A 15,538-nucleotide genomic window follows, 5' to 3' on the forward strand; every position below is an offset into this window, starting at 1 on the left:
CTAAACCTTCCAGGAAGGACAGGTGTTGGATGAGGCGAAACTGCCCTGCTTCTTTCTTGGGAACCAAACCTAATGGAGATACCAAAATGTTCTTCAAAGGGGGAATGAGGGGGGTACTGAAAGGGCCGGCCACCCTACCCTGCCTAATCTTAATTTTTTGTTCCACTACCTCCGGCATTTTCAATGCTGACTTTCGATTGTCTGCTTGCCTGCTTCCCATTGTGCCGTTGGAAGGGATTACAAACCCCCACCTGAAACCTTCCCAAAACAGCTTTGCATCTGCGCTATTGTGGTACGTATTTAGGAATGGGATCATTTTTGCAAGGAGTATGGGTGTGGGCAGGAGGGTGTCAATTGGCCTTAGCATTCTCTTTTGGTGTTGCGTTACTGCTCCTATTTCCCCCATCGCAAGAAGCCATGCTGTGACTCCCCGAACATTTGCCACATGCATGTTTGAATTTGCAGATTTTGCCAAAGAGGCAATAGCCTTGCTCAAATTTCGAGCATGTCGCTTGCTCCCCCTGTTGGTAACTGGGTCTACTATTCCAGGAGGAGCACCCACAAAATTATCCCCTCCTCTTGTCCCCATAAGACCACTTCTTTTTCCTATAGTAAGGCTTCTCCCCTTGTGTCTTTTCCCGGTTTTCCTTTGCTGGCACCATTTTCCCGATGTAACCTGTCTCATCCACCTCATCCCATGACATATGTTTTTTGGAAGAGTGGAGTTTGTGGCGGGACTCCCTCTCTCCTGCGCACCCTTTATTTGGTTGTTAGTTGATTTAGACCTGCAGCCAGAGTCATAGTTTGTCAAGGAAACAACTCCGAGGTTCCTACTGTCTAGAAAGATTGTGGGGGGAGTGACAAACTTTTGGACTGGAAAGGCGCTGGTTGGGTTTGATAGTCCAGTGTTTGTTTGTAGGTAGTTTGCACAAGAAAATAGATGGTCCAGGTTGTTGGTGTGTTAAACATGAGATTTATAGGTTTATTCCTTGTTATAATCAGCACCAATGAAAGACATCATTGGATGTAAATGTAATATTCATAACATGATGAAATGTTACACAGCCGACGCGCGTTTCAACCTAAGTCTTTTTCAAGGCTGTGTTTTTGGTGAGGTGGTGATACGGTATACCCAGTGTAGTGACATTCCAAGCCAATTAGTATTAAGGATATTTCATTCACATCCATTATGCATACATAATTTAGGCAGTATCATGAAACATAGACAAGCCAATTGTGATTAGGGCAAAACAGTACAGTGTGACACCCAGGAGAGGTGATTTACCATGTTGAGTGATTGCAGGTGATAGTGACAGTAAAAAATATAGTTAGTCGGACAGGGCAAATTCACAGTTTTTAGAAAATCAAGTGCAAATTCACAGTTTTAGTTTAGCAGAACGAAGAGAGACCAGTGTACCCAGGGAGAAAAGAACACAGCAGAGGATAATAGGTTAGGTTTGGGTAAGTAAGGAGCTGGGTAGAATTCCCACATAGTTTCATAGAATTGGAAGAGTTAGAATCTTACCCAATTGGGTTTGGTGGTTGAGTTTTCAGGTGGAATGGGCTGGTCCTCCCAAGTGTGGGTGCCAGAGGGCTGAATAGCCGTACTGAAAAGGAAAAATAGTTGGAGTAAGTGATAGTCACCTGGAGTTTTAGAAAAGTGGGCATTGCTGTAGTAGTAGCGTGTTGTCCGAGCATGGTGGTATTGGGATGAAAAGGCCTGTTGTGTGTTGGAGGGTTGCCAAGTCTGATAATGTGATTAGGCTTTTAATTGTTTGCGAGTGCGCGGTTAATAAGGAGGGAGCTTTAGTTACAGAAATATTTATCGTATTATGTGCACAGTATGTTGGTAAAACGTGCTTATTATAAGGCGCATTAAGTAAAGGGTCTAAGTGATTCTAGGGCTGTGAGCGACTCCTCAATGTTGGTGTCAGCCTACATAATATAAGTATTCGGATTAATGCTGCAGTCAATCAGCAATTGGTGAGCAGTACTGAATATACAGTGAGGGCTAGTGTTTGGACAGACGACAAAAATAAAGGGAGATTGGCCCCGGAGGCGTCCAAAGTGGCGCAGTGATTGTCACTAATAAAATTGGTTGGCTTAACGTTGCAGCCTGGCAGCAGCCTTTGGACAATGATGCATGTGCAATGGGGGCTCACAGTTTAACAAATTGGTGAAAATAAGGTGAAATGGTCCCGGAAGCGTCCATAGTGGCGCGGCGATTGTCCCGTGTTAGCGCTTACCTTGGCCGGGTGCGGCAATGCTGTTGTGTGGAGTCGTGGATCGGCTATCATGGTGTAGCACTTCTTCCTGTAGTTTATGGGAACAGCGCTGTGGTTGGTGCCAAAAACAAGCGATCTGATTCGCTTGTTGCAAGGCGCCCACGGATTGGCTCTTGGGCTTGTTGGTGTCATGAGGCTTGAATTAGCCTGTTCTGTACAGTTATTTTGGGCGATGTTGGGTCTTATACCCTGGTTAGTACTGCGATTCGTGGCTGCGCGAGTGCATGGTATGATAGTTCTGTTCAGGTTGTGTCATAATGGGGATTAGTCCAGTTTGGAAGGGGCTATAAAGTTAGGGGACTGTGTCAGCCCATGATGGTCTCTCTTCGTTCTGCTAAACTAAAACTGTGAATTTGCACTTGATTTTCTAAAAACTGTGAATTTGCCCTGTCCGACTAACTATATTTTTTACTGTCACTATCACCTGCAATCACTCAACATGGTAAATCACCTCTCCTGGGTGTCACACTGTACTGTTTTGCCCTAATCACAATTGGCTTGTCTATGTTTCATGATACTGCCTAAATTATGTATGCATAATGGATGTGAATGAAATATCCTTAATACTAATTGGCTTGGAATGTCACTACACTGGGTATACCGTATCACCACCTCACCAAAAACACAGCCTTGAAAAAGACTTAGGTTGAAACGCGCGTCGGCTGTGTAACATTTCATCATGTTATGAATATTACATTTACATCCAATGATGTCTTTCATTGGTGCTGATTATAACAAGGAATAAACCTATAAATCTCATGTTTAACACACCAACAACCTGGACCATCTATTTTCTTGTGCAAACTACCTACAAACAAACACTGGACTATCAAACCCAACCAGCGCCTTTCCAGTCCAAAAGTTTGTCACTCCCCCCACAATCATCCCATGACATAGCCAGCCAAATCTGCATCTTTAACCTAAAGCCCCTGTCATATTCCAGCCATAGGTCAGATAAGCGGTATGGATGGATTGCTCATATGCAAATAGCGCTCCAGCATCCTGAGGGAACTTCTCTATCACAATGGATGCCAACATTCTGAAAGCCGCTAACCAATTGTGAATGTTCTTTTCTTTCTTAGCCCTCTGTCTATCCTTCTTCTCCCTTTCTTTTTCAGAGAGCTGTCGCAAGTCAAGCCCCACTGGTTCTATAACAAGCAAGCTAAAGATTTCAATGTACTCCTTCTGCCAAATCCTCTCCTTGTATGCCATAAGGATATGCCACACTAATGCGTTTGCTGCTGCCCACACTGGCGCAAAGCCTGGCATCCCTCTCCCATACTGTGTACCATTACCCAAAACCATACCTTGCCCCTGACTGCCGGCTGGCATAGTGATCGCCTGCTGCAGCTGGCTGACCACCCCTAGAGAAATTTCCCTAGGCAAAGTGTCGGATTGACCGTGGGTGCCAGGGCTAATGGCCCCACCAAGACCCCTCAGCACCCCTCTCTGAACTTCACCCTGCTGGTGTACTGCTTCAGCATTCCTTCCCAATTGATTAAATGCACTGACATTCCCACACAACAATTGACCATTCCCACCATTGCCCCATGCTTGCAAGCACTGCAGAACTGTACCTTTGACTTGCTCCAAGGATGCAGGTCCCTCTGAGGCCACCACCGCCGTGCAGGCCGCATGCGTGCTGGGTCCACTGCTGCTACTCCTTGGAATCTCTGCATGCAAAGCCGCCGTATTGGCAACAGGCCCCTGCCTCTTCCCTCTGCCTTTGTCTCCCACAACTCCTTTCTGTGTTTTGGCTGCTTCAGTCTGCTGCCTATCCGCCTTTGCTTTTGCAGTCAATGTCCTTCTCCTTTTGGATACCGGCTCCTCTTCCTCAATGGTCCCAGTTTCCTCCTCCTCAATGGCCAGTAGCTCCTGCATAGCCTCCTCTTCTGTGTACATGGGAAACAACAAAGGGGACTGTGACCTGGTGCGTGGGCCAGCCACTTCCCCTTCGAGCTCTGTCACCACCTTCTCTAGCCAAATCACTCTGTGCCTGGCAGCTGCCATCCGTGCCATCTGTATGAATTGTTCCATGTCTTTCTACGGGCAGCTTCCTTCTGGTGGACCCCCACCTTGTGTGGACATCCTGTACTCTTGCAGCAGCCTTTGTGGCACTCGCACTGCTCTGTAGCCCCAGCAGCGGCCCTTATTGCACACGCACTGCATAGGTTTGATAATAGTCCTATCTTCTACCTCAAGTGCACTTGACACGCACTGCTCCATTGTCCCCACAGCAGCCCTTAAGGCACATGCACTGCATATGTTTTATTACAATCCTTTCCTTTTTCCCCAATCCTCTTCTTACCCCACTGTTGCCTCTAATTAGTAGCACCTGAAAATATCAAAATGAATGGCAACATGCTTGCCGACGTTCCAAATCTGAAGCTTTGTCAATATGGGCGAATCGCTCACCGCTGCGGCCCTATTGCGTTAAAAAGTTACAATTACAGCCTTTCACTGCCGCGGCCCGGAGTGCCCTTTGACGGGGAAAGTGGGGTTTGCACATCTCGAGCTGCACGCCTTCTCGCGTTACAGCGGTGCTATGCTGAATGGGACGAGCTCCCTTACTCACCTCCACTTCCCGTCCTCTCGCTCCTGCTCTCTGCAGCTGGCAGCGGCCTGAGATGGCACACGCACTGCCTCCCGGAGCTGCTGCTTCTTGCTGTCCTTTCACTGCACCCCGGTCTGCGTGGATATAGAAACGCCAGCCGTCCTCTTCTCACCATTGCCGCCGTTCCGCTCCTGCTGAGACGATGCAAGTCATTGCGGCTGTCTCCTGGCACACGCACTGCGTACAAGTTGAAACATCAAACTGCTCCTGACAAAAAACTGCTCGCTACTTCTTATCTTCCGGCGTCTTCTGGCTGCAACGATGATGCTGCCAATCTCTGCACTGTATTTATCCCCCAGCCATGCCCTCCTCTTTTTGTTGTCTTTCGCAGGCTTTACGGCCCGTGTGGCGGGCTTCCCGCCCCTTTGAGCCTTTCCTGGGCTCACCCTCTGGCTGCCCGGGCTCACCCTCGGCTTCCCGGGCTTTTGCCCCAAACACCTACTCCTTAACCAGGGTGGAGGAAGGAGGATGCTGCCCTGTTATCTGGGCGCCTCCTCGAGAGTTCCACTCCGTCGACACCTCCAAGAGGGATGCTGCTACAATGAGGATGTGTGCACGCTGGCGCTGGTCTGCGTCTGCCCACGTGTGCATGAGCCAGCCCATTTATCCACTGGACATGGTGATGCAACCAGCATCATCACGCACATCTCACACTCATGAATGTAACAGCACCTTTGCGAGTGTGTGGATTTTACACGCTGTAAGAACGCAGGCGTCACGCTCACCAACTGTTTGCTTGACAAGATCGCGCGAGTGTGTGTGTTTTACAAGCTCTAAGAAAGACTCCAGTTGTTTTAGTGCTAGTAATCACAAATAATATGCCAACAGTGAAAAAAAAAAAAAAAAAAAAAAAAAAAAAATAATATGCCAATTAAATGATATGTTGTATTCTAGGTGACTTTTTTGCAGGTGTAATCATGTCTTGCAATGCAGTGCCCTGTTGTTCACAAGGTTATACATGAATGATGCAATGAATAATTGTCTTCTTCATTCTTTTTTCCTTTCCTTTCTCCTCTCTCTTTCACTTCTCCAATGTAACTTAGTTAGCCGGATCTGGGATTGGGGACTCGCTGCTGAACTATGCAATTATGTTTGGTTGTCTTCTGTTTCGGTGGGAAAAATATTAAACAGAACATGTAAGAAATACTTTTTTGTAATACAAGAGCTTCCTAAAGTCACAGAAATCCAAGGATCTTGATAGCTCTGCTGCCACCTCAAGTGTTCCTGATTTACTTGTGTCAAGCTCTCCACACTGCCCCAGTCACTAATATTCTGTATTCTTTGCAGGTGAGTGAGGACTGGAAGTACGTCGCCATGGTGATTGACCGCCTCTTCCTGTGGATATTTATCTTCGTGTGTGTCTTCGGCACGGTCGGGATGTTTCTGCAGCCGCTCTTCCAGAACTACACCGCTAACACCCTAATGCAGCTCAATAACCCGGCTCCCAGCGCCAAATAGCTTTGACTTTGCTGGTAAAGACTGAGATGGAAACTTTGTTTCCAATGCAAGTGGTAAGAGAAAACCCCAGATAATATTTTCAGAAAAAAACAGCCTTTACAGGACTTGACCGACCAATATTATGATTGGCCTTGGTTTCAAAGGCCTATCTTTAGTGCTGGGCGTCACACTCTTATATGTAAATGGGCCAGGGGTGCCCTTGTCGCCCTCACAGGATGGTGTCTCCGGTCCGTTGGAAATATATATCTCCAAGCATCTTGGATTTCCTCTGCATGTGAATACTCAGGAGAGTTTCACCATCATTAAAGTGCACCTTCTTTCTCCTCCAAACTCTTTTCAGACGAGAAGAATTGTGCTCCAGAGATGGTACAAGCCATGATCTTTGGAAGGGCCTCCTCAGAGAGTCCATGCAGCGGGTGGAAGTATTGTGTGAGAGAACAGAAAACAGCGCCTTACTATATAACAAGGTGCCCACATCGCTAACGTGTTCTCCCTGCTGCACTTCGTTCAACATGTGGTTCATTGAGATCCTGGGCTTACTGCACCTGTCACAAGTGGTTCACCGGGACACCGTCTTTCTTCACCCGTCAATATGTGATTCCTTCACACCCTTGGTGTCTAATGGGCAACCTTCCAAACCTGTGTTGGGATCATTGGGTTCAGTACCAAAAACATTCCTAAACCTCATTTATTTAGAGCCTCCACTTCGGGTCACATACCCTCAATCCTCTGCTCCTTTTGGACGCAAGGGTTGAAGATACGCGCTGCTCCACATGTTTTCAGATCCATTTCACAAAGATAAGGACTAACATGTGCTCTGTTGAATGTGTGAAATTGGGGCTTCTGTTCCCCATCTGTGTCCCTTTCCACGTGTGGTTTTATTGGGATCCAAATCTTTAAGCTGAGACACACTTTGTGGTTTTTAGTACCATGGTGTTCAAGCTGAGCCATGGTTACTTTGTGGTTATTTGGGATCATAGTCATCAGGCCAAGACCATGGTAACATGAGGTTCGTTGGCATTCTGATCTTTGAGTTCTAGCCTGGTCAACGTGTGCTCTTTTCGGTTACTAGCCTGCAAGCTTAGACTGTCATAGAGTGGTTTATTAGGCTCCTAGTTTTCAAGCTGAACTCCTGATGAGCTGTGGTTTATTGGCATCCTAGTCTTCACGCTGACACCCCCCTGACATGCAATCTATTGGGATACTGATCTTTGAGCTGAACTCCTGTCAACATGTGGTCTGCTGGCTCACTCTTTTTCAAGCTGAGCTGTGTTATTTAGTGGCTTATTAGGATCATAGTATTCAAGCTAATTTCATGTTAATATGAAGTTTACAGCTCTTGTAGTCTCCCAACCCAACCCCAGGTAACATGTGGTTTATTTGGTTCCTAGTCTTCAAGCCAATACTTTTATAAAGTGTTTTGTCAGGATCTAAGTCTTTAAGCTGATTTCCTGTTACTATGTGGCTGATTGAGATCCTGATCGTCGAGCTGAACCCCTATTCACATGTGCGTTGCTAGCTTACTAGTCTTGAAATTGAGATTGTGTCATAAAGAATTTTTGGAAAGCCAGCCTTCATGTTGATCCCCTGTTTAGCTATGGTCAATTTGGACCCTAATATTCATGCTGTGCTACCTTCAATGTGTGTTTTTTAGGGCAACTTATTGTAGTGAGCTAAGTCATTGAAATGCAGGTTTTTGGGATTCTGATCTTTACATTCAGCCACCCCCCCCCCACCACTGCATGGTTTTAATTATTGGTCAGAGGGTACTCTTGGAGTTGAGGATGCTCACGTGATTCTTTGAGTCAACCTGAGTCTCCTTCATCAAATGATTTATTAAGACTTTGAGGCATTAAATGTATATGGTGTCTGTTGTGACCTCCTACAGAACATTGAGGTATGGCATGGACGGTAGCTCCCAATATGCACGATGGGGTTCAGCAAAAAGTCAGGATTCCTAAGGAGCACCTTTGATAATGGGGTTCATTGATAACCTAAGCTTCCTGCTGAGCAGTATTTCCATGGAGTAAATTTAACCCTGGGATGTCTTATTTAAGCTCATCGTGTGGAGTTGGGTTTCGGTTGACCACCCTATTACTTGGAGTGGGATTTTTGAGGTAAGTGAGGTCATATGTGCCACACTGAGTGTGTTTCCTAGTGGGGTATACTGCACACTCAAACTCCCTGCCTATCAGGTATAGTCTGACAGTAGGCTTGCAGAGTTATTTTCCACATGGGGGGTTAAGCGATACCTCAAGCTTCCTACATTTCATCCAGGGGTCTGGCCGATCCTGGGACTATTCAGCAATACACCGGAAGGGGGATTGTCGAAATGTGGTGATCCGTGTGCAAATCCTTCTTTACTTAATGCACTTCCAAAGTTGAATCCCTGGCAGAGTCCCTCAGAAACATTTGTTGCCTCAAGAGCCTAATGGGTGCATGCGGGAGTGTGTACTGTCACGAGTCCCTAGTGAAGGCTACTGGAAACCCTTGTCTAAATTCGGAATCTGAAAAAGTTCTTCAAGCACCCCTCTTGCCTCGAGAGCCAGACGGGCTGGCCGGAAGCCTTTGGAGGAGAAAAAGGTATGACAAGGCCAGTTAAGAAGAAACCAAGAGCTCATTTAGCACGTCTTTGATAAATCACAAAGGAATTCCTGTAGAGACTTGTGTACTTCAGTTCTCCAGCACCCCACACAGTTGTCTTCCCCGAGCGCTCCTCCTGGAAATGGATATCTCTTTGCACAGCACAACATAGAGCAGTTTTTAAGATGAGGCACCATCTGATACCTACTAAATGCTCCCAAACCAACACCCTATAACCCCACTGCTGCCATCTTCAATCATCGCTTCCCTTGCATGTTTTCCCATCCATACTGGAGGTATAGCTAGACCGAATGCAGATCTCAAGTGGGGAGGGGCCTAGAATGTCTTGAATAACTCCAATTAGTAACATGTGCCTACTCCTATGTTCTAATCCTCCTTCCTGGGGACGATGTCACACTCAAACAGGGAGTCAGCGGGTTTCCCAAAAGATTCCTTGGTAGAACTTGACCAAATTAGTCACCCGCTTTGTGACACATTTTTCAAATGAAAATAAGAACAAGCTCATTTGGCAGCTTTACATGGTCCCATGTAATAATGTCCTCACAAAAATGTCTTCTGGCAAAAAAGTCGCTGTTTTTTGCAGAGACATTATTACAATGAACATGCGACGGACACCACTGCAACACCCGAATTTTTGATTTCTGTTTTACAATGGGAGCAGTGGACATCCCTGCAACCCGTCCCCATACATAATGTCACCATATATAATGTCGCCAATGGCTTTTCCCGGCGACATCATGTATGGGGACATTATTGCCTGATACCTTTTATCTATCATATCCAGCGGAATGGGAATCATTGCTGCTTCCGTGCCCCGATTATATGTGCTTGACAAGTGCTAGTGGGCGAAATTACTGTAGGCGAAATAAAATTGGTGATTTTCGTCTTGAATATCACCCCACTTGTTTAGTGAAAAAAGGGAATTCTGTGCGCCAAAACCACAGCACCACAAACCCTAAAAATCAGAGTTTTCCCTGCAAAATATTTGACATTTCATGCTAATTTCGGCTGCACAATTATCATGAATGTGCAGATATTTGGCATGGGACGTGGCCTTATTGTGCAGGTTGAGACTCTTAGAGGTAGGCGAATGTCCCTCTAATTCCCATGAAATGTTCACAGAGCAAATTCACAAGAATTTGCCCACCCAAACATGGCATCCTTATGGAGAATGCAGGGTAAAGTCTTTTGAATGATGGAGGAGAGAAGGCATAACTTGACAGCCATCTGAACATCCAGATTGTGGCGGGTCCGCTCTGCCCCTGTGCATGTATTTGTAAATAATGTAGAAAGGTTCAATCTTGGGACTCTGTAAAAAGAAATACATATTAGTGAAACCCCTCTGGTCATGCCACGCAATGCAAAATGTCAGACAAATCTGTTTTTCAGAGGTGAGTCACAGAATTTATACCACTTGCCTTTGTATATTCACATGTGTTTCCTGGGTGCCAGAGAGAGCATAGTATTGCTTTGAGACAACCTAAGATGTCCACGGGTCTGTGCCTCAGGCACCAAACCCAGGGCAACAATTTCAAACGCATTGCCTTAGTTACAAAGGAGTGTTGATTCCAAAGCAAAGGATTGTTAAGAGCTCTGGCTGCAAAGGAAACACGTATCAAATAGTAGCAAGAGAGGGCTTAGGCCCAACGCACTCCAAGCATAACCTGTATGTGACAACCCCTACATAGGGAGCAAACAGTATTCACATCCCATGAAGCTGATGGCCTGAAGCTTATGGTAAGCAGGAGTCTGGGAACCTTTGGGAAGAAGCCAAGTAGCAGAAGAAAGCTCCTATGGGCAAAGGCTACACTGTGCTTGTGCGAACTATGAATGCGGCAAGAATATCAGGAAGCCGGAGGTGTTGGGCAGACAGTCTTATTGAGTGTTCTTGTTTGTGCTGTACATAAAGAGCTCCCCTCCACTTCTATACTATTACATTGTCCCAATAGTCTGGTGGAAGGAGGAGTGGGGAGTGAAGCACAGGTATACTGGTATTATCAATGACATCAGTTCTTTACTCGAACAGATACATATATTTGGTTCTTTCTTCGAGAAGGACCTGGATCGACTTTACTGGCATATAACCATCCTAGGGGTCACATTTATTATTCCTTTAGATCAACATACTCAGAACGCAGACAAAGTCATGACAAGGTACATTTTGGAACTGCTTTAGATGGGTTATAGTACCAAGAAGAGCTCAGACCACGCCAAGCCTTCAACCTATAGAACAGCCTTACTGCTTGGTGCTGCCAAGCATAACCATATTCCTTCCTTTGCCCCCACAAATCTGTCTCCCTAACAGCAACGTATCCTATCACACAACATGAGCCCTCTGCTGTGGTCCTCGGTGCACACCATTAAGGCATCACATCACCCCTTCCTCATTCACACATTGTTTCCTGGCTCCGGCCTGCCTCGTGCAAACGCGATGCATTGCCCTTTGCCGACAGGACTGTTGCATCTTGTAATGTACTTGTTAAAACTAATAAAACTGCTATTGGAAGTGAAGCATATCCTCGTCCAGTCTTGTAAACCAGACAAAAATTGTTCTTCCACAGTTATTTGCTCATGTTGGAGAGAATGTGGGTATTTAATGGTCTTTACAATGTTTCTATGCATATAACACTGAAAAGAAACATAGGTTAATAAAGCTTCTACATTCTACCTGCTTGTCTCCTCTTCCAAACCTTGTCTGCTTGCTGTTTGACTTATGGTCTAGCTATGGAACTTCTTATGGGCAAGACACGCTCATTTCTGCTGGAACTCCTGGAGATGGAAGACATGAAACACTTGGAAGAGATTTGAAGCCTCCAAAGTGGCCAAGGTAAAACCACCAAGGTAGCAGACTCTTTCCATGAGTTTGAAACAGTACACTACCACATTAACAGTTCCAGTTAACAAAGATGTGATCAATATTTCTGTATTACGGCTCTTATTGACCTAAGTGGAGGCATCCCACTCCACCCAATATGCAGATCGTGGTACCAATTCCATTCTGCTATCGCTGACCTTGCCAATGGATTTTCTCCTAACGTTTAGTCTCCCTGCTAAAAAACCTAAGCTCACCACTCCACCTTCCCTGCCTCCCACCTGGGCCCAAAGCACCAAGAATATCACCAAAGACTCCTTATCCCTCTACCTCGCAGCGTTGGCTAGGGAAACATCGCCACAGCAGATCCTCAAAGATTAGCAGATCTCTATTCTAGCACCCTCACCAAAGCAATTGATACAATAGTGCCACTCCTCGCCAGAAAACCTAAGCCCAAAGACCACTGCAACCCTTGGTTCACTGGTGCCCTCCAAGTACTGCGCTCTAAGAAGAGACAAGCAAAAGCTATCTGGAGAAACAAAACCTCAGAATCTCTAAAACGAACCTCCAATAAACCTGCTAATCAATATAAGCAAGCCATCATGAAGACAAAAGCAGAAACCTATCATGCCAGGATAGCTAATGCGAACTCTAATTCGCAGGAACTATTCAGAATACTGAGAGAAATCAAAACCCCCACAACACCTCCCTCCTCTGTTATCAAATACGAATCTTAGTGTACCAACATCCAGAACGCTATGAGGAATACAATGTTCCCTTTGCAGGAATAAATTGCACTAAAACAAAGTCAAACCTACCCAAGCAACCCCCCTGCCCAGGCTAGATCATTTGCCATGCCTCCCTTCAACTTTAAAGAAAACTCAGAATTGGAAACAACTAATATCATTAAAAATCTTAAGCCATCCAGATGCATAGGAGACATCTGCCCAGCTACTATCATAAAAGACTGCATCTCAGACCTAGTCCCTTTCATCACTAAGTTTATCAATGCCTCTTGCATCTCTAACCTAGTAGCTACCAGCCTCAAATAATCATGGGTCATCCCCTTACTAAAAAAACATTAGACTCCTCATTGCCCAACACTTACCGCCCCATAACCACTGTAGCTTTCCTGCTCAGGATCCTAGACAAAGCAGCCTACAACCAGATCCAATGCTATCTAGAATCAAATCACATCCTAGGAATGTGCCAATCGGGATTTAGACCAGGCCACGACACTGAATCTGTGCTACTAGACCTTAAAATACAAATGGATTTGTTTAGAGATTAAGGCAAACCGACACTCTTCCTCTTACTAGACCTGTCAGCAGCATTCGATCTTGCAGACCATAAAACCCTTTGCCATCACCTTACATCTTTTGCCAACTTCTCATTAGAAGCTGCCAGTTGGATTGCCTCTTTCCTTGAAGGGAGATCAATGAGAGTCTTCTCTGACACAGCTAGTGCTGCGCCCATCTCCATCCCTTGTGGCATACCCCAGGGATCCTACGTATCGCCATCACTCTACAATATGTTTACAAAACCCCTATTTGATCTCTTGGATGAATTAGGCATCTCATATACCAACTACGCTGACGACACACAAGTCCTCCTTCCCCTGACAGGCTCCTATGACAACGACTCCCTTATGCTCAACAAAGTATACGCCACCATCCAGGCTTGGATGGCTTCCAATCATCTATGTCTTAATGATGATAAGACCGAGATTTGGTTAGTAGGTTCCCTTGCAGTCCTAAAAAGACTCAGCATGCATTTAACAGCCTTCACGATAGATGGAATCCAGATCCCAGTTTCTGACTTGATTAAAACCCTAGGCATATACTTAGGCTTATCAATGCAGCAAGACGATTTCTTACCATGGAAAGCTGCATAACCATTGCCAGAGCAGTCACAGGCGCAAGACTGGATCACTGCAACGTCCCATTTGCGGGAACCTCCAGTCGGAACTTAAATGAACTACAAGTAATAAAGAACAATGCCCTGAGAGCACCGTTGATCATCCCTAAAAGGGAGCACATCCCAGCTGCCAGAAAACAAGCTCACTGCCTCCTGAACAATCAAAGATTAATTTTCAAGACCCTCGCAATCACACACAAATGTCTGAGCAAAGCTCCCCCACCGTATTTGTCACAGAAAATTGAGTACAACCAAACAGGCCGGATAGATCGCTCCATGCTTTCAAATTAGCCATTCCAAGAGTGAAAAGGACTAAAGGTGGAGGGGTAAGCTTCCCTTCAGTCACAGTAAACCAATGGAACGCCCTACAGACTGAGCTCAGAGCACAGGAATCTTACTGAGCCTTCGGAAAAGCTTTGAAAACCTGGCTCCTCGCCTAACTCCCTAGGAGACACTGACACTCGCCCAATCCCACTGGTAGTACTGTCTGTCTTTTGTGTCTTTTGCAATGTACTAAGCTCTTCACAAATGTAACTGCTCTGCAACAGCGTCCTGATGCCCCAGGGCCTAGGCGCTTTACAAATGAAAAAAATGAATAAATAAAAGAAAAATAATGTTCAAGTTTTCTTTTTATGTAATTTCTTTAGTATTTCATGTAGAAATAAAACCCAATGCAGCACTCAGGCTTAATGATGGGCCCCAGTGCCGTTACCACCCAATCCAGCAGGGTTTTCGATCCGAAAACCCAGGTGATAGTAGCAATATATTTAGTTTGAACGAATGTGATGCGCTTGCGATGTCCTATTCATTTAAACAAAATACTTACCTAAGATGGCCACCGTGGTGATGAAAGGGCATGTGCTTATGGCACCCGGGGACTCTGAGCCGCGGTGGTGGCACCACAGCCAAAGGAAGAAGGTAAGTGGAGTAGGGGTGTAGGGAGGGACGGGCAGAGACCAGAGGGAAGGGAAGGTTGGGGTAAAATGGCAGGGCTGGTGTGAACTGCCTTCAGGTTGCTCGGAACGCTGGCTTGGATCACAGGATTCAGCCCGCAATCTGAGCAAACTGATTGGCTGGCCCCTCTGTCCCAGGTGCTGATATACTTTAAATACTCCCACCCCACAGCATAGGAACTCCCAGAAACTTATAATAAACATTTACAAACAAAAAACAATTCTCTTTGTCACATACTTTTTTTGCACCTAAGTAGGTGTTATGATAAATAATTTCTTACATCGATATGGAAAATGGTGGGTTACCTAAATCAGACATTTCAGTACGCTTTTCCATCCACAACGTAGCATTTCTGTGTGGTGTCCTCCACAAACAGAGACTAACTGACAAAATCCAGAATGGCAGATGCTACTTATTTCCCCTGACTTTCCCCTGTCATCTGACAGGGGGCAGAACGCAGCAGATGATGGCAAAAGAGACAGAACTAAAACCCCAACAGCCAATAGAATTGAAAAGAAAGGTGAGGGAATCCACTTATTGGTCAAGGCACGAGGGAAGCAAGATTGTGGAAGAGCTGGAGGAGGACGCATCAAGCTGCTGTGCTGATAGGCTGAAGAAGACAACCTCTGATTCTCAGTACCTGGCTGCCACAGAGAGGCAGATGCTTGAAGAAACTTCTGAGAACCCTGAAAAACACCAAGCTCCTGAAAGGTGCTCAGAACACTGAAATTCACCTAGGATCAGAGACGTGTTGATATGCTGACAAGTATGAATAGCACTTAGAACCTGAGTAAACCTGAGCACCCTGATAATGCCTAGAAGCTGGGGCCTGTCGAGAGCCCCAAGAAGGTCCTTGAACCATAGGGTAGCTGAAAACCCCAAAAAACACCTGTA

General features: G+C 45.7%; 1 protein-coding gene across 1 annotated transcript in view; it reads left to right on the plus strand.

The window, feature by feature from the left end:
• The window catches only part of CHRNB2 (cholinergic receptor nicotinic beta 2 subunit), a 401,185-nt gene extending 389,557 nt beyond the window's left edge, over nt 1-11,628 (plus strand). Inside the window, exon 6 of the mRNA XM_069652039.1 lies at nt 6,187-11,628. Coding sequence (XP_069508140.1) covers nt 6,187-6,357 — 171 coding nt within the window. The 3' untranslated portion in view covers nt 6,358-11,628. The remainder of the gene's footprint in view (nt 1-6,186) is intronic.
• The last annotated feature ends 3,910 nt before the right edge of the window (nt 11,629-15,538 follow it).

The sequence above is a fragment of the Ambystoma mexicanum genome, chromosome 1p (genome assembly GCF_040938575.1).
Source record: "Ambystoma mexicanum isolate Mex_15411 chromosome 1p, UKY_AmexF1_1, whole genome shotgun sequence".
Taxonomy (NCBI): domain Eukaryota; kingdom Metazoa; phylum Chordata; class Amphibia; order Caudata; family Ambystomatidae; genus Ambystoma; species Ambystoma mexicanum.